Source organism: Plectropomus leopardus, chromosome 7 (assembly GCF_008729295.1).
Source record: "Plectropomus leopardus isolate mb chromosome 7, YSFRI_Pleo_2.0, whole genome shotgun sequence".
NCBI classification, from domain to species: Eukaryota; Metazoa; Chordata; class Actinopteri; order Perciformes; family Serranidae; genus Plectropomus; species Plectropomus leopardus.
This window is the reverse complement of record NC_056469.1, coordinates 17,375,173-17,402,862: the sequence shown is the minus strand read 5'-3', so window position 1 is coordinate 17,402,862 and position 27,690 is coordinate 17,375,173. Positions and strand designations below refer to the sequence as shown.

The window sequence follows — 27,690 nt, the reverse complement described above, 5'->3', positions numbered from 1 at the left end:
AACCAAACCATGCATGACGATATGTTGTGATGCTGGTGCTGTATTATAGGCAAAGAATGGAACAAAATGAATGAAATAAAATTCTGGTTGTTAGTATTATTGTCTGTATTTTTTGAAGTAATTACCTGATCACGAATGTTTTCTCCTTGTAAGAAGGTGCAACATCCAGTTGTAAATTTTGCCATTGACGTTAAAATATTTTAACTTTGAACAGCAACGCCATCTGTCAATACAATTGCTGGTATTCCCTGTTGGCCTTGAGTAAGTTTACTGTACTGCTCTTGTCCACTAAAATGATAGTCGGTTTGCTGTCTGCCTCCTCCCTGATTCCATGTAAATGCAGCATACACACAGAAAAAATGATTGATATTTAATGTCCACAGCTCTGCAAACACATGCATGGGTAGCCCTCCCTCTAGCCCTCCTGATCTGTGGAAGTGCTGGAGGACTCTACATGTATACGAAGAAGAAGCACAACAAGGATGCAGGTAGTGAATGTGGTGAAGCCACACAGTTTACATTTCAACTATTCTATGAGAATGTTCTGAGAGCTTTGCTGAAAATGAGACATCATCTGAATAGCTGTTATTTTCATACTTTTCTGACTCCAGGAAATGAACAGTCAAGCATTGGAATGGTAAAAGACAAAACACAATCACGCTAAAATTAACTTTTGTCAAGCTGACAAATCCTGATGTAATAACTCCAGTGTTTCTCTTTACAGACTCATGTTTATGAGGATATTCTGGATGCAAATACTGAGGAACTACACAAGCGACGACAAACCAAAACACGAGCTGCCACCACTGCAGAGAGTTTCTATGATTTATTACAGGCTGTAAACTAAACAAACATGTTTCTTAACATTGATTTCAACCATCAATCCACTAAAATATATTTTCAGTAAAAACTGTTTTAAAGGGGAATGTTTGCCTGAAGCAGACAGAATAGTTGGTCAGTGTTCATGACTCCTTCCTCATGATCATTCATCTTCCTACAGATATTTACATATTGGATAGATTTTACTGAAAGATTAGATTGTTAACATATCTCAATTTCATTTAAGATAATACAGATGATTAGATATCTAGACAAAAACGGTAATGAGGAGGAGTCTTTAACTTAAAACAGAGGTAACATTTTCCATGTTGCGCTAGTGTACACATTTTCCATGGTCCTCTATGTAAGTGACTCTTCTTGCAAAACTTCACGTTAGATGTTATATGTTTTTACATGATGCATAAATCTAAGCAGGGTATCCAAATTAGCCAGTACATTTTATGAGGAAAATCTTCTTTGTCTTGAGCAGACTGACAATGATTAACACTGGACTGCAATGGAAGAGAGACATTTTTTATGTGGTTATTTTGACATAATTATCATATAAATTTGATTTTATGATAGGACTACTCCTTACAAGTACACAGGCCTTCATCTGGGATGTGTTGGTATATGCTGTTGACTCGGGTTGTGTCATCTGTGAGATAAAAAAGTTGTCAGTGAAGAGGTAAACAAAAGGAGGAAAGGTCACAGTGTCTGAACTTATAGAAGGTAGTGAAAATATAGGATGGTGCTCACCCTGTGAAAGTGTAAGATTCACAAACTCATAACCAGGAGTAGACACTGAAAGAGTGATCAACAACAAGAGAGCATGAACTGTGACAACACTTCATGTTACTGCATTGCTATCACAATTAATGAAGTGACAGATCAAACCTGCAGGGCTTCTCTGGGTGTGCTGTGTGACTCTGTGGTTGTTACATCTGCGGTAAATGAACAGTCCTATCAGTGCAGCCATTATGACAGTCCCAGTGATGACTGAAGCCACAACTGCAGTGAATGTGCCGCTGCGCCTCTCCTCCGGGGCTTCTGAAATAATCTCACTGGTTGTTAGTGCTGGTGAAGACAGGAAGCAGATCTCAGCAATTAAAACATCACATTTTACAGGACAATTACAGATGCAATTTAATTAAAAAGTAAATTTAACATGTGCATGTGTTGCAATACCTGGAGCCGCTGTGGTCATAACAACATTTTCCTCCTCTTACAGGAAATAGAAAAGCTACATTAGAGTTATACATATTGGCATTTTTGCTGTCAATGATATTATGAGATAGTTTAAAACCTTACCTTGGAGCAGTAGGTTAATGATAAAGCAGCGCTGAGTTTGTCCGAGCTTGTATGTACACCTGTACCAACCACTGTCACTGTAATCCACAGACTGGACAGCTAATGACGTTCCATTGATTACAACCCTGTTAGAGCTGACAGATACAGGGTTTCCTCCTTTCTCCAATGCCCAGGTGATGTTTTGAGGTCCTTGTTGTCCTGATGTTATGTTTACTGGACAGTTCAGGGTAACAGGAGTGCCAGGCACTGCCTTCACTGGTGGATGTTTACTGCAGTCTGAGAGAGGGGAGATTTATGTTAAAATGAGTAGGATTTATTTTTAAAACAGCAAGAGTAAGTAGAATATAATGCAGAATCTTACCTTTTACTTTAACAGATATGTTTCTGACAAGAACACAGATCCACCCTTGCCAGATTTCACATCTGTACAGTCCCTCATCAGATTTTTGGGATTTTGTCAGAATAAGAGACATTTGTCCATTTCTGTCAGCTTCCAGTTTCACACGTTTAGCATCCTGGAATTTGGGTGTTTTCGGCCTGGCAAAGATAACCTTCTCCTGACTCGCATCTGTGGCATACTTAATCAGTTTGACTCTTTGGCAATTTTTTGGATCCATCACATATGAATCAAAACAAGGGAGAACCACATTTTCTTCTTGCGAGGCAGACACATACTCAGTGACTGGTGAGTTATCTTTAAAATGATAAGAAATAAAGATTAGAATTAGTTTAAGAATATAACCCGAGTTAATAACATGTATAGGGGCTTTAGACAGCGTACACTGACCTGCGTAAATAATGGCAAATCATTCAAGAATTCACTATAAATGGCAGGCTCTCATATCAAATATCAAACAGGTATGTCTGCCACCTTTTAAGTTCAACCAGTCACACTCAGTATACACTGAGCACTTCTCATGTCTACTGACTTTATTAAAAAATAAAAACATTTAGAAAGAAAAAACTCAACCTACTCACCTATGCACTCTGATTTGACAACTAACACAACTAATAGCAGGAGGCCCTGTGGATTAAATTGTGCCATAATCTGTGTGACATAGCCGAGTGGAGCGACAGTTATTGTCTTCTAGGGTCTTTTGGTCGCTGCACATTTTCAGTTCTGTAAGTCACACAGAAGTCTCAACATGAAACTACCTGCACAGTCAAACATTAGTTTTTGTTCTGTTTATCCGATTATGTGGCCAACAGAGCCGCCTTGTGGCCAGAATAAGACATTACATCAAGCTGATAAATGGAACAGAAGAGCAAATCTTGACAAGTTGCAACCACAATTCTAAAAAAGTTAAGATGCTGTGTAAATAAAAACACTGCCACTTTTCGGAAATCCTTTTCTAGTTTTTTATCTATTTCTTGTACACACTCGTTCTGAGTTGATGTCTGCAACACATCCCACAAAAGTGGAAAAAAAATGTTTTTTGTTTTTTTTAAATAAAGTCAACTTTCAAGATTTAAAGACTTCCTATGTGAAAAAATAGGTCTGAATCATCTGGATCCAACCTGAACACAGGAGGCACCCTAAAGCTGGCATTGCAAAAAAAAAAAAAATCTTCTCAAAGTATTACAAAATATATTTAAGTTATTATGTTAAATATTGTTTTCATGTTATTGCACATATTTTTAATGGATAGAACTGTAACAGTTTCTTTATCAGAGTAGTATTACTTAGTAAATACCAAAGTCTGACAGAAACTACATGTAAATACTTGCATTAGAAAGAACATTGAAGTGTTGAATTCTCATTTCCCCACTGTATGTTGAAAAGCATTTGTAAATCATTACATTCTATATCAATGTATGTTTTGCAGTGTCCCAACTTTTTTGTAAACAGGGTAGTATATATTGTGCTCACATTTGAATGTTAGTAGGGAAAGTTTGCTCCTACATTATTACAGAGGTGCCTTTGAGCAAGTCATTCAACCCCCTGCTGCTCCACTGGAGCTGCGGCTGGCCTTTAAGTGTGGATGTGTCTAACTGTGTGAGTGTGCATAGTGAATTCTTGTAAAAGGGAACAACACTATCAGTGAAAGTTTCCTGGATAAAAAAAAAAACTTACCAATATGTGTTACATAATTCAAAACATACCTCATAGGCAGATTATTTCTGCAGACTATGTGCATTGCACTCTGTTTCCATACACATTTCTTCTTGCAAAATCACTCTTACTTCCTTAATTACAAATATGTCAACCTATTTATAAAGTGATGGTGATGAACCACTTTTCTGCATAGACTGTATAAGAAGTTAGAAGTTATACATTTGAATGATCCCATCTTGGCCATTACACAGCAGGTACGCTATATACAATTTTCTTTTAGTGAGCAAAACAACAGTGCCTTTTCTTTCTGGTCAAATTTAGTCTGTGTGAATGTTATGGTGTGCATTCTGCTGTTGACCTCAGTTTTACTGCAGCCTTAAATACTACAGAGGAACCTCACTAATGCTAACTGAAACTTTGTAACTCCACTTCCTCTTGTAGCTTAATTTAGTGAAACGCCATCATCGCTTTTCACACTCTAAGTGTTCACAGGCTCTGAGCACAGAAATGGACAGCTCGGCTCAAGGTCAGTTTGCTTTTCTTCTGCTATAAGTCTGTTGGTGATCTGAATATATATTTTTTATATTGTCTTGTCTATTATCTCACAGGAGGTAAAGCATATGGTTTTCTCAAGTCTCAACAGGAAGAAAAACTGAACTCTATTAATGAGGTATTTTTACTCATCAAGTTACAATAAAGACAGCACAGAGGCTCTACAAAAACATGACACCTGTGTGATACCAATAATAATATGTTGGTTATCTTGGTATTTTTTTGATTTTTATTTATCACTCCCCTATAGGCTTTTCTCTCAGATCCAAAATATGCAGAAGAGGAAGACCTGTGCTCAAAGCTTGAAATGTTTAAAAGTGAGTATTCAAGTGTTTATCAATAACTGCATAGTGAATTGTTTGGTTATTAAGTGCACAGTTATACATTTTGGAATGATATTATCTTTGCTTGTATTACAGAGAAGTACATGGAATTCGATCTAAATGACAAAGGAGATATTGGTAAAAATGCACTGGTCTAAAAACTCAAATATGTTTAGCTACAGTTTGCAACTGATTTCAGTAGTGTCTTAGCTTTACAGATTAAAGATATGAGCACTTTTTACTTATTTGTCTCTCTGGACTATTGACTTTATAGATATGATGGGGTTAAAACGAATGCTGGAAAAACTCGGATTGGCCAAGACTCATTTAGAACTGAAAAAGATGATGTCAGAGGTTGTTGGAGGGACATCAAAAGACACCATCAGCTACAACGACTTCCTGAATATGATGTTGGGAAAGAGAAATGCAATTCTAAAACTGTGAGTATATACTGGGTAATTCAGAGGACGGGGGATCCAGAATTGAGTCACATGAGGAGGGTTAAGGGGAGATTAAGTCCCAAAATTATTGAATAGAAATACATTTGTATGAAGCTGGAATTGATGTCCATGGTCTTAACTTTAAATCTAGCTGATAAAACTAATAGCTTGATATAAAAAAAAAAAAACAACAACTGTGTTTAAATTCTAATCCATAAATTAAAACTTAAAAAAATAGAAATGCAAATACTGTCTCAGTGATAAAAGTACTTCAAGTAGCCTTCAGGAAACAAGATGTCTGATAAAAAGTACTCCCCCCTGTCCAAATTTTACAAGTTCACAGTAACAGCGTATAGCAGCTTATATGTCATTTTCTTAATTTCTTAATTTTAGGATCCTGATGTTCGAAGGCATGGGAAAGGAGCAAGAACAGACAGAAAATGCTCCACCTCCTCGCAAAACCTTTTCAGACCTGCCATGATGGATCTCTCTATCCCAGCAGGGAATGACTCAGATTGAAACATCACCAAAATGCTGCGAAACTAATGTAATGAGAGGGGAAAACCAAATATAAGACTTATTGCAAAATATTCGACGTCTTTGAAGTAGCGGAATCAATATCAAATGTTTTTGTGTGACTGTGCCCACAGGACAGATTTCCCACATAATAGAAAGATAAATGCTTTGTTGGTGCTATTACACGCTTATCATAGTCAATTGAATACATAAGATGTAACTTTAGCTGCTTAGTTAAATACAGCACATAGTCAAATGACATGGACTCCGCAGGGGATAGGCACTATCATGCCACTCAAAATACCCTAATAATGCTATGTATAGACCCACTTTTTGAAACATATGGATTCACTGTTTTAACATTAAAAACACATATGCTACACAACAAAACAGTCATGTTGTCATAGTTTTGCTGGAAATTCATTAAAATGTGAATGGACATAAAATTGTATTTTTTGTCTGTTTTTACTTAAATGGGTTTAAATACATCAACACTTTATAGCCTTCAAATTCCCTTTTGATTGCTTGTTATTAATTTTTGTTTTTATTATAATTTATTTTATTATTTTATTATTCTTTATTTCATAACATTTGTTTATTTATTTATTTATTCGTAATGAGGAACTTTATTTCGAAAACTCTCCCTGACCGGAAGACGTATTTGTCATCCAGGAAGCGGCGATAAGGCAGCGAAGCCTGCAGTTGATGTGTTAACTAAAATAGAGAAGGGTGAGTAAAGGTGGCTTTTGTTAACAGTTGTACACACGCAGGAGACAGTACCTCCAAATACACATTGCAGTTTAAATAATTAATTTCCACATAATCTATCTGTACTAATCATGTTAACGCCATCGAGCGCTAGCAGCTAACGTTAGCTTGTAACCAGGAGTCAATAACGCAGCGATGTTAGCAGGTTAGAGACAAAAACTCAGAGGTAGTTGGAGAATAAACACATAAAATCTTTTTTTTTTGTTCAAAGTCATTGACATAACAGATTCAATGTGTTGCGCCTATGGCGGAGTAAAATGTTGAATCTGTGCTTGTAAAGTTTACATCTCATGAAAATGATCTGCCGGGTTTTAGCTGTTAGCCTCACAGTGAGAGTATTACATGGATGTTGGTGCATCATCACAGCTCTGTTTTGTTTTGTCAGGAGGATGAGCAGCTCAGAGGAGGTGTCCTGGATATCCTGGTTTTGTGGACTCAGGGGGAATGAGTTCTTTTGTGAGGTTTGTCCAGATTCCCCATATTATTCCTAAACTGGGATTTTAGATTGGAGCCTAGATTTGGGAGATTACCACTGATTTGCATCTGATAAAGTAAAAATGATCCCAGTTTCACAGGCACACTAGCACAGGTACACACATCTTTTACCACATACAGAAGCATCACGTCTAACATCACCAGATGTGCAGCAGATGTGCAGCAGTCTGACAGCCCCAGGCAGAGGATTTTAGTTTAATTATTATTTATCGTTGCTTACATTTGTGTCCTTATTCAAACGTGAAATACATTTGTTTTTCTTTTAACTAATATGCACCACTGAGGTTGCAATTTTGTTATGCTTGTATAATGTAAAAGTTCTTCAGGTTTTTAAAGTCAGAGTGCACTAATGGCCATGAACTTTCAATGTTTTTAGCCTCATGTTTGTTTGTTTTTCACCCTTGCTCCAGAATAAACTGTTTCATCTCAGTTTATCTATGGTCATATTATTTTTATGACTGTAGTTGTTGTTGCGCACTTGAATGTATAGGAGTGCATCTCAAATTTTCATAGCCACAAACACGTAATTGCAGATGTAAACTAAGTTTCACACTAATAGTAATGTGTGCCGTTTGGTTTCACAATGTGGTTTCACGTTGAGACCTATATTTAAGTGGAGCATGAAACAGGTGTGTGATATCAGTTTCATGTCTGGTTGGAAAACGGGTTACACAAAGCACTTGGACTAAAAACTATACGTGCATTTTATTTCTTTTTTTTATGTTGTTGCTTTTGCTTTGTGATAAATAATTTAAATTTGCAGGATCAAATGCTGCCGTGAGGTCAAAGCTAATTGCAAAGCTAAACAATTGAGTTCATTTCAAACAACAGCTAAGTCAACACACTTGCTGTTTACTGCTAATCGGGTCCACTAAAGCACATGGGGCCCTCTCACTCTAAAAGCACCTGAGGGAGACATGTGAAAAGGAAAAACACTTAAAATAAAAACACTAGGAATTATGTGGTAAGCATAGGCATCGATGTCTAACACACTGGTTTGTCTGATTAGCACTCACACAGTCCAGTTCTAATTTTAACCCCTTGCTTTCTTCATTGGCAGCATCTAAGTAATCCTGTTAAGCTCTTACGTAATGCTTCCGTACCAGTGTGCTGTGGCAATGTGCTGTTGCTCGCAAGAGTAATTAATGCCATTAATAGCCTTTCATTGTCTCCAATCGTGTGTTATAGGTTGATGAAGACTACATACAGGACAAGTTTAACCTGACAGGTTTGAACGAGCAGGTGCCTCACTATCGCCAGGCTTTGGATATGATTCTTGACCTGGAGCCAGGTAGGAATATAAAGGAAGTTAGCCATTCTGATATGAAATAAAATAAAGGGTGAACTCCGTAACTGACTAAATAATTTTAATCTGACAGATGAGGAACTTGAAGATAACCCCAATCAGAGTGACTTGATAGAGCAGGCGGCAGAGATGCTCTACGGGCTCATACATGCACGTTACATCCTCACAAACAGAGGCATTGCACAGATGGTAGGCCATTACTTCATCATTTCACATTTTTACTTGCTTCATGACATGAAACGTCAGTGATTTCTAAATGTGGTGTTCTCCTTAGTTGGAAAAGTACCAACAAGGGGATTTTGGCTATTGCCCCAGAGTCTATTGTGAGAATCAGCCAATGCTTCCTATTGGTAAGTCTGACTTTCATTTTTTTACATTCAAATTTAACAAATTCTCCCTGACACAAAACCCAAGCTACACATTTGACCTTTGTCAGTGACTATGAAGACATAGAGCTGTTCTCGTTTCTCTATTTGTGCCTCCTCGTCTCCTCCGTCTTCCCACCTATGACCCGAAAATTGATCCCACTATAGATGCCTCAATTCCTAAAATGCATCATCAGGAGAGAGTAGGCGTTCTGGTGATGCTATAAGGATGCAGAGGTGTATTCTTGCAGAAGTCTTTCGGCATCTGTGATGTGTAAGGAGGCGTGACACACAGCTGATGATGCAGCTGTGCAGCACGTCATATTTAATTGATGTCACTTTGAAAACAACGGCTCTGAAGTATGGGTGTCTGGGTTTATTAAACGCTTCTGCCTCAACTCCTCTCCCCCCGTGTTTCTTCCTTGCTTCACCTGCTCGATGCACAAACTGAAGCCCTTTTTACACAGAGATCCCACTATAACAGCTTTTTAAATCTCAGGGAGGCGGGTCGCACATACCTGTATAACACATCATTGTAACATCACAGCCATCAGCTCCATGGTCACCTCCTTACGGCTGTCCCTTTTACACAGACGTGGATTCAGCGCTGTTACTACCTCTGCTACCTGCTTAAAGGCGAGAAAACTCCTTTAAGAACCGTGTGACATTCCCGCCTTGAACAGGACGTGTGAAAGGGACTTGAGAAATAAGATGCGCAGATACTCACCAGTCTCTTTCTGATGCAGGTTTGTCTGACATCCCTGGAGAAGCAATGGTGAAGCTTTATTGCCCAAAGTGCATGGATGTCTATACCCCCAAATCCTCCAGACACCACCACACAGATGGAGCCTATTTTGGGACGGGGTTCCCCCACATGCTGTTCATGGTGCACCCAGAGTATCGCCCAAAGCGCCCAGCCAACCAGTTTGTGCCAAGGTGGGTTTGATCGGACTCTCATTTAATTTATTGTTAGCATTAACTTAAACTTGCATGAACATGCAACTTGAGTATGTTTTAATTGATTGGCAGTCATGTTTGTTTAATAATTTAAATTTTCATCATGAAACTGTTTGTTTTTGTATCTGTATTGAAACTTATATTGGGACTGGTATCATACAGTCCTCAGCCCTTGACCTTAGGACTAAAAGGAAATTTGCTTCTGTCCAGCAAGTGATTTTTTTCATGTTTTTTTTTTTTCCAGGCTATACGGTTTCAAAATTCACCCGATGGCTTATCAACTTCAACTTCAGGCTGCATCAAGTTTCAAAAGCCCAGTCAAGACAATTCGCTAGAAATCCACTTTGATGCACACAGTGGACTTAAAGACTTTGTTGTTTACTACTGGTTTGAAGGAATGGATTAAATATTTCCAATGAATGCCTGTACAGTTTCCCAAACTCCCCTCTGTCTCAATAGACCCTCAGAATCAGACGTTCTCTTATTTAGTGAAACACAGTTACAGTTGAGCAGGTTAGTTTTTCTGCATTAAACATGAACTTCAGTGTTTGACTTTAATTGATGTCAATCCATCTTTTCACATTTTAGAGTTGTTTCTTAGAAACAGAAAAGTGGCTTTAACTTTGTGATAATGAGACCTACAATGTGCTTTGTAGCTGAATCGCAGGTGATTGAATGAATGTAAGAGAAAATCTTGCCACCAGCCCGACAGGTTTGCCTTATCAGCGATAAGAGTCGAGTTAGCATTAAGTCACATCCAATCATATGAGCTTGTGCTGCGGAACATATTTTGGAATCTGCATAAGATTTTATTATGTTGAGATAAAGGATTTTATTTGAAAACAGCAATATGTTCAAATGTGATCAGGTGCTACTTAAATGAAACAATGAATACCAAATTAAAGGTGAGAAGTTATCTTAAAAAAGGACCTACCCTTAATTTAGATTTTATTATTACGCTGTTTATTTTCCTTGAATTCAGTGGCTTTGGATGTACTTTCTTTAGGCAACTGTATTAGTGTTTTCCCGATAATCCTGTGTTTGTGGTTTCATCATGTTTACATTATTACGGTATTACAATCTTGACCGATGTTACATTTTTTTCCTTTTAAGAGTTGATTGAACATGCAGCAACATCTCGCATGGAGCAAGTGAATGCCATTAAATATTTATTTCTCAACAAAGTCTCTTTCATACTTTTTAAGTTTTAGCTTCACACATAGACGGCCCAGTAAAATGCAAAATAATGCATATTTTATTTTTTCATAAAAAGACAGGGATAAGTGACAAAGCAACAATATTTTCCATTGTCTAAAAACTATTTTCTTCATGTGAAATTCTACATTTTTTCTTTGAGGAGAGGTTTCTGTTGTTGTCCTTGTAGCTACGATACCAATGGCTTCTTTTGGGTTAAAAACGTTTGCTAACAAACACGCTATCTAAAAAGGGATTTGTATATATTTTAAGCATTTTCTCTTCTATGAAAAAGCACAGGAAACAGCAAGTGAGAGAGCAACCTACATAGACTATGTGGTAAAAAGGCTTTACAAACTTGGTTGATAATTAATGCAATATTTAACATTGTGACATTTCTAGTGGAAGCCTGGAAACCAGCTTGTGTTGAAACATCACAGTACATCAAATCACACGAGACAGTTCCTACTTTACAAATAAATTACTGTATAGTAGAACATGTAAAAAAGACAACTTGTGCTCCTATGAGAGAAAAGCCACATATAGTGGGACAGCTGCCTTCACCTCTTACATGTGTGGTTACTGTGACAGACAAGCTTTGCATTTATTGACCTCACTTGGCTGAACATAAATGTACATTTAAAGTAGGGATGGATATACATATATGGACATTCCTCGTACAATCATATGGAGGTCTGTAGTCTTACAAAGAATATCAAAACCTGAGATAGACAGACCGAAGCTTGTGAAACATTTCTTATCAACCAAATATATTCAAAGCAGTTATGACTTCTATGCTACTGAACAAAACGGGGCTGAGGGAAGCACTCCATTGAAATCATGAAAGGTTTGATAAACTTGGTGGACTACAAGAGGAAACGAATAAGAATGATTCAGGGTGTCAGGCAAGACAGGTAAGCTTAAGTAGAGACCTCAAAATTCAGTAAACAGCACAATGGTAACCTACAACGTAATGAGCAGATGGATGAATAACTTAAAAACCTCAAATTTGTACAAATACTATAAAAGCATCATTTCTATAAAATAGAGAAATATTTCAAAATAGATCCATATTTAGTTCAAACTTTACAATAATGTGTAGGCTACTGGTTCCTGGCTGGTAAGGGAAGAAAAGATTTTTTTTAGGTTTTTGTTTTTGTACCTGAGCCGTGAACTAAGCCAAAAAACTGTCCAAATTTGAGCACAGAATATCTTAATTCACATATTGATGCGAGGTATGTCATTTGATGTTTTAAAAAAGATGTCTCTCCTGAATTTAATAGACAAGTAAACAATGACAAAGAGAATTCCCTTGAATGAAGTCTTAACGTTCCCCGAGCAGCACCAAGGGAATAAATGCTGATGATGGTTTCTAAACAAGAATGGAAACAGTGCATTGTATAAAATCAACAATGTAAAAACCACTAGGAAAATAAAAGCATTTAAAAGCAAACGTAACTGAGATCACTCAACTGAAAATGTTGTTTTTTAAACAATGAAAATGTGATCACTAAGCTTTTTTAAAACCCAGGTGGGATAAGTATTGTGCAGCCCTCCTCTAACTACAACTGAAAAACAAAAAAAACAAAGAGGATCTACAAAGATTTATCTACTCAGCAAGTTAGGTGTAGATTTATGAGATATTTCTTTTGGATGTGTGTGCGCAGATCAGCTGGTCAAGTGTGTGTCAGAGGTGGAGAGTCAAAGGAATAAATGCAGGTGGTGATTCAGTTACAATGCTGATGCTCCGCCGCCTTTCTCCTGCAAGACAGACATTATGTGCACATGTATTACTCTTAATCTTTATTAGATGGCGCCTAATGGAAAAATTGGACACAACCAGGCAAGCCGTTTCCCCCCTGTAAGCTAAGCTAACTGTCTCCTGGCTGTAGTTTCATATTTGCTGGAGAGATATAAGCATGGTATTGATCTTCTCATCTAACTCTTAGCAAGAAAGCAAACAAAGGTTCCTATGAATGTATAAAGCGAGCTGGATACAGGGTTGAAGGGGGCCCCAATTATTACTATGAACGGCACTCAGTGGCACATGAAGCCGAAGATGCTCAGTTTCCACAGTATGAAATAACCAGAGATTTAATAACGCAGCTCTTTTGCATTGTGGGGCCCATGGAGCGGGTACACAGCGGCCAAGCAGCCAACTTCTGCCGGTTGAGCAGCTAACCTCCAATTTCACCCTTTGCTATCTCAAAGGGTGAAATTGGAGGTTAGCTGCTCAACCTCCAATTTGAGGTTGAGCAGCTAAATCATTTTATCCCCATCTTAAATGGGGATAAAATGACTTAACCTTGCTGCTCTTCTACACTTTTCAAATGTTATCAGATCAAATGGATCAATTCTTGATAGTGAAATGGGACATTTGACAGGGGCTGTGACACTCAAAAGAAAGTCTATGGGGGAAAGTGTTTTGAAGTCAATGGATCATGTAACATACTCAATATAATTCCACTTTTGGCCACTATGAAAAATTTGCTTTAAACCCCGACGCTGTATCCCTTTAACCCATGCCACCACATAGGTTGTATGTTTCTACCCACTGAAAAAGACCCACAGGGGCGTTTCCTAAAGTTGCAACCCTGGTGGACAACAGAACAGTTTGTGAATATCCATTAATGGTCACATTTTTAAACACATAATTAATCTAGTGAAATGGTCCCAGTTGCACCAAAACTGCCTGGTTAGGTTTAGAAAAAAAAATAGTGGATGAAAGTCCTGTATTCATTTGATGCATTCCCTTTACTTGCGTAATTATTACTATGGCTAATACAGGTGCATCACCTAACTAACTAACTAACTGTCTCGCATCTCTCAAAATGTTCAACTAGTCCTTTAATACACAATTACTGTTTTGTGTCATGAGCGGAGGGTTTGTACCTTATCTTGGTCAATGTCAGAATCTGCAGTTATGACGATTCTCTTCTCCACACGAGTCTCTGTAGATCCGCTTTTCACCACCTAGTAAAGGGAAGAAATTTTTTTTTATTTGAGATGCAAATAAAATAAAATAAAAACAATACAACAAAGAGCAGAACTTGTACTGCTGACCTTTGAGATGTGAGTGGTAGTCGTGGTGACTGAGGTGCCACTGGTGGTCTCTGAAGAAACAGTCTTGGAGCTGGACACAGTAGTGTTGTCTTTGTCCTCGTCTGTCCCATCAACTGCCACCTGAGAAAAAGAAAAAGACCAAAACAGGTATAGTGAGTAATCATTGTTAGATACAGCAACTCTGAGCTTCAGCTCGCTCTGGAGCCCCTGGCCTGGTCCTCCCAGACCTGCTTGCTCTATAGCGCTGATGTCTCCTCCATGCAAAGAGATTGCCTGCAGCTGAGACAGATCTGGGCTGAGCAGGTGCTGGAGCCCCTACCTTTGAAGACTCATAGATGAAGGTCTTGGTCGGGACGATAGGGACCTCTGTGGTGGAGATGCCACTGGGTAAGGAGTTGGAGACTGCTGTGATGGTGACTGTCTGGGTCTGCACCAGAGGGGGCTGTGGACGGGAGCATAGCCCCATGAGTGGCTGTTTAACCAGACACTTGACACCTCACCGCAGCCAGTTTGTTTCACAACATGCAAACCCTTATAAGCCTGTGTGGAGTGATTTTCACTGCAACAGCCCATTTTTCTCAACAGATTTGTTTAGGATTTTTGCAAAGAACAGAATCACCTGGTCATTTCCCTTTCCCGTCACCAACTACAAAAGAAACAGGGAGGCGGAGAGCCATAAGTTGGTTGGAAAGTTTAGGAAAGTAAGTCAGTGTGTAGATTTTGTGGCGGAGAAGAGTGTTACAGAAACCCATCACCATAGCTGAAAACACATCGCCATGCAACACCTCTGCAGCAACCAGTTACAACTGTATGATGAGCATAATTTACACAGCACTTCATACAGTTTCAAATGTTTTGCAATGGTGCTGCAAAGGAGTGAGCAAGTGTGGCAGCCTTAAAATCACAGAGGCCAAGCAGAGACGGAATCAGCGTCACCCTGAGGGGGTCGGGAGGCTACCTGGAAGCAGCGTACGACCTGTGGACCATCACTCCTGAAATAGGAAGCTGGGGAGGATCCAAATATCTTTCCGGAGTGCTCCGACAATTCGGGACACGATCCTTCTTCCTCCTGGATCCCATCTAAAACTTTAGGGGATAGGCCGGGAGAGGGAGGCAGCTGCGCCATCTCCACCTCTACGATGGGCACCAAAGAGGTCTCAAAAACTACAACCTCGTCCTGATCACATGATTCTTCCTCAGCTGGAGCACCAGGAGCTTCAACACAATCAGGCTCACTCTTGTGGCTCAAAGCAGGACTTGGTATGCCCGAAAAGCCCACATTGCTGCTGGTTTCCTCGTGTTCTGTCTTTGTCTCTGAACCATTGCAAAGGGGGCTAATGCAAACACTCTAAAAAAGACACAACAGTCACCATGTGATCATGGGGCAGGTAAAGTATTATTTACACTGATTAAAATGCATGCATGTTTAATATTATACAATTATATGGTATGTACAGTGCAGTATCCATTTCATAAGGTGCTACAGTGCTTCTGTTGGAGGATGATTTTAATTGGCGTATTTTAGAATTTATATGACAAAAACAGCACATTTAATGCCACAGCTTAAAGGATAACTTTGTTTTGTCTTACATGGATCCTATTTTACCATGTTTTTTTGTCTACTGTCTACAGGGGTACAACTTTTGAAATTGGTCCAGTATTAAGTGAGGCAAAAACAGCTGCAATGTGATCTCTGCAAACAACAGAGCACTGTGAAATTTTGTTTGTGTTTAACCAGAAACAGCGTTGAAATCACAATCACCGGACTCCATTTAAATAAATGGTAATTTTAGTGTGTATAGAGTCTGCATATTGTCACATATAACTGTGTATAATAAGGTATTAAGGACGTTTTTTGAGAGTTTTATTCTGCTTTTGTCGACTTTAAATGAAGTGTGATTAACAATGATATGACTGCTTATGTAAACAGAAGTCTGGTAGGTTTGGCAAAATCAATTCTGGGGCTGTTTCTGGTTGAGAAAAAAAGGATCTTCAGCTTTCACAAAGAGGGTAATTCACTGTAGGGATCCTTTCCACGATGTTGTCAGACACTTAGAATAATACCTAATCCTGTCAGTAACAAAAATAAGCACATTTTTGAGTATCTGGCTGTGCACATTTACTCAATACTGGATTAATTTCAAAAATTGTTGTTCTGATTTGTGATTTTGACACAAAAACATGAGAAAACAGGATCCAGGGTAAAAAAAAAATCAAGAAGTTACTGTTTTGCAGACAATGTACACATTCCTTCATAGCCAAAATGTACCCTTTTCCTAACTGGGTTCCATAAGATGCATGCTGGTTGATCACCCAATAAGATGGATACTGAACGTAGGTGCTGCTCCATATTGTTTATTTCATCCGTGTGTAGAATTCAGTATGTGTTAGAATAAAATAGATTTTCTTTTTCGCTTAAATATTCTGTCAATCAGGAGGGACTGCAAAAATGGCATGCCACTCACACTTGCTTTTGCCGGACAGTCATCAACTAAAAGTAATACTGTTTTATATAAAGAAAATAATAAACTTAAGTAACACATACAAGGAACAATCGATCATATGAACTGTATATGGAATGCCTTTTATTCTTTGGTCAAAGTTGATTGTCAAAAAAGTCATGCAAAAAAGGAATCTCTTGCAGTTGCTACAGACTGCCTCGCCAAATACTGGTGAAGGACAAAGAGGTTAATAAGTACTACAATTAAGCTGCCTCAAGGTCTCCCATCATAGGAAATACCAAACTGTGACAAAGAATGTTCAGAAATTTCCCAGTAACATGACCGCCGTCTTCTAGTGCTTACTGTGAGTTCAGGGGAAAAGTTTGTAAATCCAAAGGTCATATCACAGTGATCAGCTCAGACAATATCCTTAGATTACTGACAATATAAATGTACCTCAAACTGTGTATAAAATTGGGCTCAAAGTGATATGGTCAGACATTATAAGCCTCCAGATAAAAGTCAGTTGTTAGGTAATATTTGTTGATTTTAAGTCCAAAAGACACACAAAATGCAAAAGAGTATTGGCTTGATTGTCATTTCCAGTCCTAATCAACGAGTCTTTGGAGAACAAGTCTGTTTCTGGCTGGAGAAACCAGGTCAATTGTGCTGCAGTCGGAAACAGAAGGAATGAAAGTCTCATCCCACAGAGGCCAGAAAAAAAGGGGCAGCTTCTCAAGTGGAGCAGAGGATGAGATGAAGAATGCTACGGTGATGTCGAAGAGGAGGCAAAGGAAGGAGAGGAGGAGAAGAGAAAGCTAGAGGTTGATGGGTAGATGGACTAGGTGCGGTCTCCGTGGGTCACACTCACACCTGTGTGGGATTTCCGCAGGATCGAGACGGCCCCTCAGCTGCGTTTGGAGTAGAAGTCTAGCAGGGGGCCGCGTGGGAGGCGGATGACAAACTGAGGGGGAGGAGGAGGAAGGGGGGAGAGAGATGAGAGGAAGGAATTTTGAAATGTTTGCATGACCGAAACTTAACTGAAACTTGTAAAAAGCCACAGTTGCGCAATAATTTATTACTGAAAATATAAAATGTGATTTTGACAGGAATTTTTGTTGTTCAGAGCATGGAAATGTTACTTGTACATGCATTTTAACATGCTTTATTTTTCCATGTCCATAACATTTTTGTTTTAAAAGACAGAAAGTCATCCACACTTGTAGTGTCTAATTAAAAAAGGGATGTATTTCATGCATTTTTTGCAATGGAACAATTGTACCTCAGTAAGTTGAGGTCAACTGAGTAATCTTGGGCCTCTAGCTTGAGGGTGTTAAATTGGCGCAGATGGCCTGTTAAAGATATAAAATGCAAGACTTTCCTCGAAAATAATTTATTTTTAGTTTATTCTCAGAAGTAATTCCTCTCAGTCATCACTTATGACCCATTAGAAGTGTACAGTGGGGGTTTTTATCTACAGAGATTCTGCCCTTTTTCTGTATTTTTTTTCTTATTTTGCTGTGTTTGGGACATTTCTGGGCACAGCGCGCAGGTGAGGTTGTAGGTGAGGTTGGGCTTTATGAAACACTAGCGACCAAGTGCCATACTGTCAGCAAGATGTATTCAAGAGGAAGCTTCAAAAATCGCAGACACACTGAGGCAAAAATTAGAATTGCCACCTTGCGATTATTATCTCTGCAAACCAGTCAAGTTGCAGTTACTGTTTACATTTATGTCTGTCCAGACTCATATGGTGCCATGACAGCAGACAAATACGGACGTTTCTTCAAAAATGCTGCATATTCTAAAATGTGGATGCTTCACGCACATCTTTAACCCCGCAGAACAAAAGATCTATACAATCAGCACAGCTTCAATTGGGCACCTGACATTGGTATTATTACTTCAGTATCTGACTAAATGTCTCCCCTTCTGTTCCTGATGGTGGGTTAAGGCCAGAAAGTGTTTTACACAGAACACTATGATGTCACAGTGAAGCTGACCTTTGACCTTTTGCATTTGAAATGTAATTTCATAATTTTTTCCTATCAGAATTTTTTGTGAAATTGTAGTGTATGAATGATTGATTCATGGACAAAAAACATCTTTTGTGAGGTCAAAGTGACCTTTGACCACCAAATTCTCATCAGTCCATCGTTGAGTCCAAACAGACATTTGTGCCAGATTTGAGGAAATTCCCTCAAGGCCTTCCTGAAACATTATATTCACAAGAATGGGATGTACCTGTATATGTGTATGTACGGACAGATGAATGTACCGCCATACGACAACCCAAACACATAATGCCTCCAGCAACTGCTGTTGCAAACACCAGGCAGACAACGCTCGTTCCTCGAGAGTGACAGTGAATATGGAGTTGGCTTTCACTTTTATTTTCACTGCCGAGTGTTTTTTTTAAACAGTGACCAATAATTCGCACACAGTATATCTTTAATGACTCACTGCAGTATAGTGTTTGAGTGATAAATGAATTTGATCTGTTTGGAGGCAACAAAGCTTTGAACTGAAAACTTTAATAATCTTGAGTAACAGGTCAGAAGCAGCAGGACCAGTTCAGCTGCTGTGTGTCAAACCAGCAAACCAACATTAATATCAATGTTTACTCCTCTCACAGTTGGGGCGTTAGTCTGTTGTCAATACACAACTGAAGAAGAAGTTCAATGACAAACTGGCTTGTAAAAGTCAGCACAAACTGTATCGTGCCAGCTCCGCGAGGCAAGCAACATTTGACCAGTGTCATATTGTTGACTTCTTACATCAAGCATGTTGTACATTTGTTCTGATTCATCTCCTCACTACAGACACTACGCTGTCAGATTTGCTTCGCTTTGATTTCAACTCTAATGCGTTCTGACAATATGATTTACTCAGAGGCATTTATCTCCAACTGTAAAAATGCTTTGTGTCCAAACAGTTATGCTGTTCAAACAGTTGAGTTAATCTCTTGCCAAAAGGCATGCAAAATGAAACTCAGCAGATTAGACTTGTGTGACTGTGTGACAGCAGCTCAGATTGGGGGTCTATTTCTATTCCACTGAATAACTTTCATTTAATCTTTTTAACTGCAACATAGCTATTATTACCACTTAGAAACTGTATTAGTTTTATGGAATCCTGTGATAGCTACATTGTTATTTAAAATAACGAGAGTGGGGAAAAAACTGCTCATACAACTGTGAATGTCTATTCATGGAAAAACAAACATGACTTGGAGAAAGTAGCAGCCAAAGAAAGGATAAAAGCTGTGTGAATAGAAAGGTGTGCAAAGCAAAACGCAGAAGGGAAGCTCATCAGTGATAGACAGACAGAGGAGAGGGGAAAAGGTAAATTCTGCTCAGTCAGCAGAACGTGCAAAAATTAATCTCAAAGTCATGCGGTAAATTTTCATCGTCAGGTCTGTCAGTCATGCATCACAAACATGTCAGGGTTCAGAGGCATCTGAGGCAGAAAAGATTAACTAAAGTGAGTTCTTAACGAGTGGACAACCTGTCCCAAAGATGCCTCGCCCACATCAGTCTTTGAAGTGCCAGAACAAAAGTACAGACCCTATTCAACAAGTCCAGCTGCATTCTTCATACACATGCATGTGCAACATACCACATGCCACCTCCTTGAATAGGTCCGCACATGCAAACATAATTCATTACACTCAGACTGTAAGAGAACCAGGAACCACTGGAAGCAACTTGATTCCTTCTTATACCAATTTCTTTCACTCGACTATATTCACCATGTAAAAAAAGAATCCAATGAAGCAATTCACAGTTTTTTACAAATTACTTAAAAACCAAACGTTAGCAAGAATTTCAGGTTCTTCTTTTCCAGTATAAATCCATGCACACTGCTCACACTAGTGTAATGATGTTTTCCAATGAAGTACAATCATTTCTGAACCATAAAAAAACAAATGTGATGACGCAAAAATCAAAACAGCCTTAACCAAGTCAGTTCAGGAATGGAAATTCTTCATGACGATTTCCTTATTCAGTTTAAATGAAACATTTTGCTTTGTTTGCTCCAATTCCTGAACAGGCAGACTTAGGTTAAATGAAGTAAAAAGGATTTGGTGGCGAATGGTTTCTGTGAGACTTACCCCATCTGCACTGGGCAGCGGCTGACCATTTATACCCAGGGTGCGGAACGGAGAGTGTGTGGAGAGGCGCTTGTCCCACTCACTGGGTCTGCTCTCCGGGGCGGCTTCCATGAAGTTCCTCTTCAGCTCGCTGATACTGGCATGGTGCCTGAGCAGGTCCTCCTGAGGCTTATCGAACTCCTATATGGAGGAAAGGTGAGAGGGGAAAGACCATGTGGAGACGGGGAGGGCACCAAGAAATCGGAGCAAGAAAACAATAAAGGGAGAAAAAATAAGAGGCGAAGGCAGATGGTGAAAGTTGGATGGGGAGAGAAAGATGAAGGATATGTTCATAGTTGGGAGAGATTAACAAACAGGAGAGGACAAAGAAAAAAAAGTCAGATCATGTTTTCTGTTGATGCTGTAAAATATGTGTTGACTTACTGCTGATTAAATAAACAAGCAGAAGCAAGGTTAATTGGTGATTCTAAGGCCTTGTGCAGACTGCCAGTCAAAATCGATTTCTGGGCAAAGCCAGATTGATTTTAGGAAGTTTGGACAGCAAAAAAAAAACCCCAAAAAAACCCCCCCAAAAAAACATGAAATCTGATCCATACCACATTTGGAGGTGGTATGAAACAAGATTCCAAATGGATTTCTACAGATGCATCTCAGTCTTGACGAGATGCGTCAAATTGAATTGTAAAGGGTCTTAAAGAGTCAACGTCAAATCTAAAGAAGTGGTGAGCAGATCCATGCTGCTACTAGCAGAGTGCTAAAATGGACAGAATGAAGAACAGCAGAACGTGGACGGACACCAAATTGAAATTGTTAGGAGGGTGAAATGTTGGACCTCCCTTGCTCACGCTTCTGCATTGGAAAACTGCGTCACTAGCGTTGCTGAGTAGTTACTGACGCCTACGTCTGTGCCAAAGCAGATAGGTTGGTGATGTCTAGAAAATAAAATCTGATCTAATCACTTGCAAATTAAAGTCCGGACAATCTGTCTTCAAGATCTGATTTGAAAAAGAAAAAAAAAGAAAAAATCTAATATGCCTGCAGTCTGACCATAGCCTGAAAAAACATAAATTAGAAGGGACCATTAATTTAGATGATCATATTATTTGGATTCTTGATACATTATCAGCAACTCATTCTCAAAATGAAACTCAAGTCTAGGAATGATTCAAGAGATCAGACTTTGGTATTATAAAGGGAAGATTCAGAGCACCCAGTGCCGTGATTGATTAAAGTCGATCATTATTTTAAGTTTGGATGAGAGGAAGCTGAAAGCTACACAGCACAGCATTAATGATCCATTATTTGATAGCATTAGGCTCACAGTGAAACATGTCGTGGAAACAGGCTGCAAATCAAACAGCAATAGAGATGACAACAGCAGACATGAAACAAGTTCTCAAAGATGAAGCCTCAGAAGAAATGAGACCTGTTCATTTATCACAAATGAACAAAAAGCAACAGTAGCAGCACTCATTTGGCAACATTTAGCACCAAGTTGATCTTTACTGAGATCTGCAAGATACTCACTCTCATTTTACCAAACATACAATGATTCTAGATGATGAACATTAGTATTAACTATCAATTGTGACTAACTGTGGTGCTAAAGAGCAACTTAATGGTAATTGTTCATCCAAATGTCATTCCATTTACATACGCAATAATTATTCTGGTTTGAAATTATTTTGTCAGAAGATGTATTTGCATAACTGCTGAGAAAGTGCAATGCAGTACTGGCAGTTAGAAATGAGATGGGGGTAAAAGAGCAAAAGCAGGAACAGGAGAATACTGATGATGTGGAAAAAAAATTATATAAAAATGGAGTTGCTTATGAACTAGGGCTGCATGATATGAGGAAAATAAGCAGTAACACTGAATATAGTGTTAATAATATTGCTTATGATAAAAAGACACGTTTATTATACAGCAAAAATACAAAAGTACTGCTTATTGACTTTTTAAAAATCAAAGGGAATAATTTACATTATTTTATTGAGCAAATTAAACTGAACACAAAAGGCTCCAATAGAAAAAGAATATTTTTTCATTATAAATTGTGGTTTTCGACTGATACTAACTCAAAACTAACTCAAAAAATCTCTCAGTGTAATATCACAGTCTTTCGCAATGTGTTCATTGGGTAAGTTGACGTCACGATGATGATAAAAAACAATATATTATGCAGCCCTAATGTGAGTAGTGACAGTTTAAGGATGCTATGGACTGCAGCATTCTTGACAAGTTCATGTATTCCAATACAATTTTAAAAATCCCTGACCACAACCAAATACTCTTTATAAATTCAACAGCACTCTCCTGAAACAACCAGATTAGAGTTATGTTGCAACACACACACACGCACACACATTTATCTTGTAGTCTATAGCCAGACATTTACACTGATGCAAAAAGTGTGACATGCCACATGCAAGCGTGATATTAAACAACAGCCACTGTGCCAAAGAGCAAGAAAATACAGACAGAGACTGACGTCTCCGGATGGGATACAAACCTCCAACATTAAAAGGCTATGTCTTATATAAATTGAGTCACCCTCAATTTTCTTAGCTCTTTTCTGTGAAAAATGAAAAGAACAAAAAAGTGTGGGTTTGTTTCAGTTTCCCTGTGTGTTGGCATTAAACTGCCACATGTTGGACATGCATACTACAAAATTCACTACAGTGTTATTACAAGACAAACAGAGCCGTGAGGAGTCCGCATGCAAAACAATGTGGAGCTTGGTGGCCATAAGGTCTAAACTGCAATGTAACGGCAAAACCAAGTAACCTAAAACTACAGAGGACTGACTTAATATTTCTACTTTCACAATGAAAAACAAAAAAAGAACTGTGGAGTGATAGAAATGTGATAAAACACCAGATGTCATGCCACTTTTTTAGTAAAGTGCACAAATCTATAGTCATGCATGTGTGCATTCCAGGGTTTACAACAACAGCAAGCAATGAGAGGAAATGAATGCCTTTCCAACAGCTTGCATATATAAAATAGTATTTTCTGAGGCAAGCATAGTCCCTCCATATTAACATATCATTCTATTAACAACAGGTACTCATTGTTTACATATTCCATGTATTCTTACATTTTTCTACCGCTTAAAATACACTGTATATGCATCGAACCTGATGTGGATTTCATTTAAGACCTAGTCGTATGGAAGCACAACATGAGAAGAGGGTGAGATTAGTCTTTTGGATGAGAAGCTCGAAATCATCAGAATGGAGGAAGAGAAATGGCTACGGAGACCAGGCTAAAGAATCTGACCTTTCGCATTCGCACCACCTCCGTGACCGTCACCTCAGACTCGTGCTAACCAAGGGAGGAGAGAGGGACACTTGTTAGCATCCTCTGCTTTAAACCTCAGCCATAGTGGAAACAAGTCTTCTCAAAGGGGCCACATGCAAGAGGCCAGTGTCTGACACTAACCTGAATGTCCCCATTGATGGTGGATATCAGTGAAGAGTCTACTTCTCTCTGGTCCCTCCACACTGCTGGCTACAGCAGCAAGAGAGACACAGTTCACACTCAGACACCAAGAACAATCTGTGCTCGCTACTTCAACATCTTTTACTATTAAAGACTATGAAGCGACTACAATAAACAATAAATCTTCATATTTTATCATTATCTAAAATCAAAGTACCCCGGCATTCTCTATAAAGACACTGGTGCCAGTTATCCTGTCAGGAATAATATGGCTTACACGTATGTATGATGCCACATTTTTCCCACACATAAACATAAATTACATCACAAATATGTAAAATATTGATCAGACAGAAACTGAATACCTTGATCTCAGCCACAGCCTCGATTTTTGAAGGCTCCACAGCTTCTACAGTGACCTCCAGCTTTCTTTCCTCCTGGCGGCTGGTCTTGATTGGAGTGGAGGTCTGGGGCTGATCCAGAGGCGCCATGGGGATCCCCGCCTCGGCCAGGGCGGCCTGGGAGAAGACCGGAGCACTGACAGGACGGGTGCCCCTCTGTGTGCTCACTACTAGATAAATACAGAAAAAAGAGAAATGTGAATAAAAGTAAAAATGTTTTAGCACAATGTAGGGATAAGACTGTAAGCACAGAATCAAATCCCAGCAGTATGTAAAATGCACAGTGAAACAGGTAAACATATAAAGTAACACACAAACGCACATCTACGCAGCATCATACTTACAGTTTCAAGTCTCGAGAAAAGTGCACACACTGAAGGTTATACTATACCTCATATGCTTTGTTTAGTCACTTTAAAAAGGACAAGCACACGTCAGAACCTGAGGTGGGCCAGAAGCGGATATCCACAACGAGGGATGAGAGCAAAAGCGTGGATTAGTTCTTGTCGCGATCAGTTGATGAATGCAAAGGCAGATGACATAAGGCTGCAAACAGCTGAAAAGCTCAATGTGGTTGAGCCGCCGAGATTAAGAAAGCATTTTTCCTTATATCTGTAAAGCACAGTTCAGCGAGAGGTCCTTCAATGAGGGTGAAAGAGCATCTGTGGACACATTCTCTTTTGAAGAGAAGTCACTGCATCCTGTGAACAGGCTACAAATGTGCCAAGCGTTTCATGGAGCGAGGAAAGCATAACCGCATGTGTAAGAGGCTCATCTGCAAAAAAAAAACAAAAAACGCCAGACCCAAACAGGTAGGAAATACCTGTCTCTTTGAGGCCAACATCTAGCAGAACAAACCAATCATCGTTGACATGTGTTTGTGTGAGTGGACGTCTTTCTTCCAGGATTCGTTTCTCAAACTGGGGTCTCCTCTCGGAAATAGCGATCCTTGTTTTGGCCACAGCAGCTGGAACTCTCACTTCTGCTGGGAACTGGGTGTGCTCAGGGACGGCAACTAATACAATTACACAACCAGGTATTATTGTGGAAATAAAGCACATAATATTAGGACACTTTGATTTATAGTGAAATAGACTGCTCTGCTAAATCTATGTAAAACTGTTAAATTAAATAAATAAATAAATGTTTGGTCTTGATAGACAGTAGGTGCAGATATAAGAACAACTGTGCACTTTTAAATCAAGCAGAAATGTTTGTACATATAAGCTGGACAAAATCATTTTTATTATACCTGATTTCTTAGTGGCCACATCCAGAAGAATAAACCAATCATCTTCCACTTCTCTCACTGCTGGACGCGGCTTCTCCTGTACTACCTTCACCTGCTGCCATGTCTCCTCCACCGTAGTAACTCTCAGCTGTGCTCTCTGCTCTAAGGCTGCAAACTCTTTAGTTGGTCTTACTTCGGGATACACACGGATACGTTCGTCCACAGCCACTAATGCAGAATACACACAAAGTCCTCTTAGCCATATCACAATTTAACTTTAACATAATAAACAAGACATGTAATAGGGCTGTAAGACACACGCAGACACATTATTATCTGATTCCATCTCACAGTAGCAGCCGCAAATAAAAAAACAGAATACCTGGAACTTTGGCTGCAACATCTAGCAGCACAAACCAGTCATCATCCACCTGTCTCGGCTGTGGTGGTTTAATCTCCACTAACTTCACAGGGGGCCTCACATCTTCCATCATCAGTTTTGGTTTTGGTTCAGTGGCTGCTACCACATTCACAATACGCTCAACCACAGCAACTAACACAAAGAAATAAGGGTAAATTATCCTGTGATTTCATGTTTTATTTTTGCTAAAGCCATATTCGGTTCAAAGCGTCAGGTGTACCACTCATTTTTTTAGCACAGTGTAAGCAGACACTTTGGCATTGAAAGGTACCTGGCGGTATGACAACTGGCTTTTCGCGGATGATGTCGAACAGGACAAACCAATCATCTCCTCCCTCTCTCTCTGACGGTGGTGCCATTTGTCTAGGTCTAATTTCAGTCAGACGTGTCTCATCTTGCCTGCTGTCCACACCAATTATCATCTTCTTCCATGTTGTAGACTCTGTGGTTGTCACCTTAACTTCAAATGTCTTCCTCATATCCGGAACAATCTCAACAGGAATAACTGGCACAAACAGACAGAGTTCAAGACTCAGACTTCAAAGAAGTATAGCCACCACAAAAAGAAAATTAAGAGCTGCAGAAATTTTCAGAGTAAATATCTTTAAATTGCGGTCTAATCTGTTCAAGATCAACCTGCTGTAGCTTCTGCTCTATCCTTATCGTTTCAACTCGAGGTTGAACACTTGGATTCATTTGGCTCAGTACTGCCACAGAAACTGAAAGTAAACAGAATTCATACTAAAGCTTCAGCGAACACTTAAGAAATAACTAATATTTTATAGTTTAATGGAAATTATCTTGTGTGACACCCAGCTAATCTTCTTTGGTGTGATAATATGTGTGGAAAAATATATATAAATAATGAAGGCTGTGGGTACCTGGAGGTACATAGGCAGTTTCTTTGGAAACAACATCCAGCAGAAGAAACCAGTCATCATCTCTTTCTCTGACTGGCTGGGATATTTTCTGCTGTGCCCTGTCCTCTTTCTGCACCACGATCTTTTCAACTACAACCTCCTTCCTGGACTCTGTTGTAGTTTCAGCCACAGTAGAAATGCTCTCTTCACGATAAACCTGAACGTAGTCAGCCATGGTAACTAATGACAAACAGAGGGATGCATGAGTATTTTTAGATATGAAAATAAGCTTGCAAGTCTTCATGGTGGGCCTGAAGGAAAAGTCGACAATACCTGGTGGCACATATGATGGTTCTCTAGTGGGAACCTCCAGCAGCACAAACCAGTCATCTTCTATCTCTCTCGCAGCCTGTGGCAGAGGCAGAGATACTACCTGCTTCACACTCAGCACTTTCATTTCTGTTTCTTCTTCCACAATCTTCCCCCTTTTTTCTCTCCGCTCAAGAGCTGTAATTTCAACCACAGAGACATGTTCTCCTGGGGACACTTCAACACGCTCTGCAGCAGCAACTAAGACAAAAGAGATAAAAGTCCTCAGACACTATGGACAGTA

General features: G+C 39.1%; 4 protein-coding genes across 12 annotated transcripts in view; 2 read left to right on the top strand and 2 right to left on the bottom strand.

The window, feature by feature from the left end:
* Positions 1 to 811: 811 nt before the first annotated feature.
* LOC121946368 lies at positions 812 to 3,305 on the bottom strand. The gene is made up of 8 exons (XM_042490932.1): positions 3,109 to 3,305; positions 2,492 to 2,824; positions 2,131 to 2,406; positions 2,008 to 2,043; positions 1,717 to 1,896; positions 1,579 to 1,623; positions 1,418 to 1,477; positions 812 to 1,331 (listed from the first exon to the last, which is right to left on the bottom strand). The coding sequence occupies exons 1-8, from the start codon at positions 3,173 to 3,175 to the stop codon at positions 1,321 to 1,323; spliced, it is 1,008 nt and encodes a 335-aa protein (XP_042346866.1). The 5' UTR covers positions 3,176 to 3,305; the 3' UTR covers positions 812 to 1,320.
* A 1,322-nt stretch (positions 3,306 to 4,627) lies between these two features.
* On the top strand, positions 4,628 to 6,463 carry LOC121946369 (allograft inflammatory factor 1-like). The gene is made up of 6 exons (XM_042490934.1): positions 4,628 to 4,712; positions 4,795 to 4,856; positions 4,989 to 5,055; positions 5,158 to 5,199; positions 5,336 to 5,501; positions 5,895 to 6,463. The coding sequence occupies exons 1-6, from the start codon at positions 4,694 to 4,696 to the stop codon at positions 5,980 to 5,982; spliced, it is 444 nt and encodes a 147-aa protein (XP_042346868.1). The 5' UTR covers positions 4,628 to 4,693; the 3' UTR covers positions 5,983 to 6,463.
* Positions 6,464 to 6,664: 201 nt separating this feature from the next.
* On the top strand, positions 6,665 to 11,088 carry LOC121945190 (casein kinase II subunit beta). Its single transcript, XM_042489243.1, has 7 exons — positions 6,665 to 6,746; positions 7,171 to 7,246; positions 8,469 to 8,571; positions 8,660 to 8,775; positions 8,861 to 8,936; positions 9,698 to 9,887; positions 10,153 to 11,088. Exons 2-7 carry the CDS (start codon positions 7,175 to 7,177, stop codon positions 10,241 to 10,243), a joined length of 648 nt encoding a protein of 215 aa, XP_042345177.1. The 5' UTR covers positions 6,665 to 6,746; positions 7,171 to 7,174; the 3' UTR covers positions 10,244 to 11,088.
* A 52-nt stretch (positions 11,089 to 11,140) lies between these two features.
* Positions 11,141 to 27,690, bottom strand: part of LOC121945189 — a 27,805-nt gene continuing 11,255 nt past the window's right edge. For 3 of the 9 annotated variants that reach the window (XM_042489237.1, XM_042489240.1, XM_042489236.1), the window contains 16 exons: positions 27,411 to 27,647; positions 27,099 to 27,317; positions 26,489 to 26,722; positions 26,179 to 26,349; positions 25,818 to 26,024; positions 25,389 to 25,580; positions 24,530 to 24,735; positions 24,165 to 24,233; positions 24,003 to 24,047; positions 23,233 to 23,295; positions 20,721 to 20,900; positions 15,124 to 15,513; positions 14,485 to 14,607; positions 14,166 to 14,285; positions 13,995 to 14,075; positions 11,141 to 12,863 (listed from right to left, as the gene is read on the bottom strand). In XM_042489237.1, coding sequence (XP_042345171.1) covers positions 12,834 to 12,863; positions 13,995 to 14,075; positions 14,166 to 14,285; positions 14,485 to 14,607; positions 15,124 to 15,513; positions 20,721 to 20,900; positions 23,233 to 23,295; positions 24,003 to 24,047; positions 24,165 to 24,233; positions 24,530 to 24,735; positions 25,389 to 25,580; positions 25,818 to 26,024; positions 26,179 to 26,349; positions 26,489 to 26,722; positions 27,099 to 27,317; positions 27,411 to 27,647 — 2,567 coding nt within the window. In that variant the 3' untranslated portion in view covers positions 11,141 to 12,833. Of the gene's footprint in view, positions 12,864 to 13,994; positions 14,076 to 14,165; positions 14,286 to 14,484; positions 14,608 to 15,123; positions 15,514 to 16,737; positions 17,571 to 20,720; positions 20,901 to 23,232; positions 23,296 to 24,002; positions 24,048 to 24,164; positions 24,234 to 24,529; positions 24,736 to 25,388; positions 25,581 to 25,817; positions 26,025 to 26,178; positions 26,350 to 26,488; positions 26,723 to 27,098; positions 27,318 to 27,410; positions 27,648 to 27,690 lie in introns of those variants that run through there. The other 6 variants (XM_042489239.1, XM_042489234.1, XM_042489241.1 and 3 more) reach the window with 6 other exon arrangements.

Coding starts and splice junctions, on each gene's coding strand:
- LOC121946368 (XM_042490932.1), bottom strand. CDS start 3,175: ATGGCACAATTTAATCCACAGGGCCTCCTGCTATTAGTTGTGTTAGTT. Junction 2,044..2,130: donor CATTAACCTACTGCTCCAAG/GTAAGGTTTTAA, acceptor ATTTCCTGTAAG/AGGAGGAAAATGTTGTTATG. Junction 1,478..1,578: donor GAATCTTACACTTTCACAGG/GTGAGCACCATC, acceptor TTTATCTCACAG/ATGACACAACCCGAGTCAAC.
- LOC121946369 (XM_042490934.1), top strand. Junction 5,056..5,157: donor AAAGCTTGAAATGTTTAAAA/GTGAGTATTCAA, acceptor CTTGTATTACAG/AGAAGTACATGGAATTCGAT. Junction 5,200..5,335: donor AAATGACAAAGGAGATATTG/GTAAAAATGCAC, acceptor TTGACTTTATAG/ATATGATGGGGTTAAAACGA.
- LOC121945190 (XM_042489243.1), top strand. CDS start 7,175: ATGAGCAGCTCAGAGGAGGTGTCCTGGATATCCTGGTTTTGTGGACTC. Junction 8,572..8,659: donor GATTCTTGACCTGGAGCCAG/GTAGGAATATAA, acceptor TTAATCTGACAG/ATGAGGAACTTGAAGATAAC. Junction 9,888..10,152: donor GCCAACCAGTTTGTGCCAAG/GTGGGTTTGATC, acceptor TTTTTTTTCCAG/GCTATACGGTTTCAAAATTC.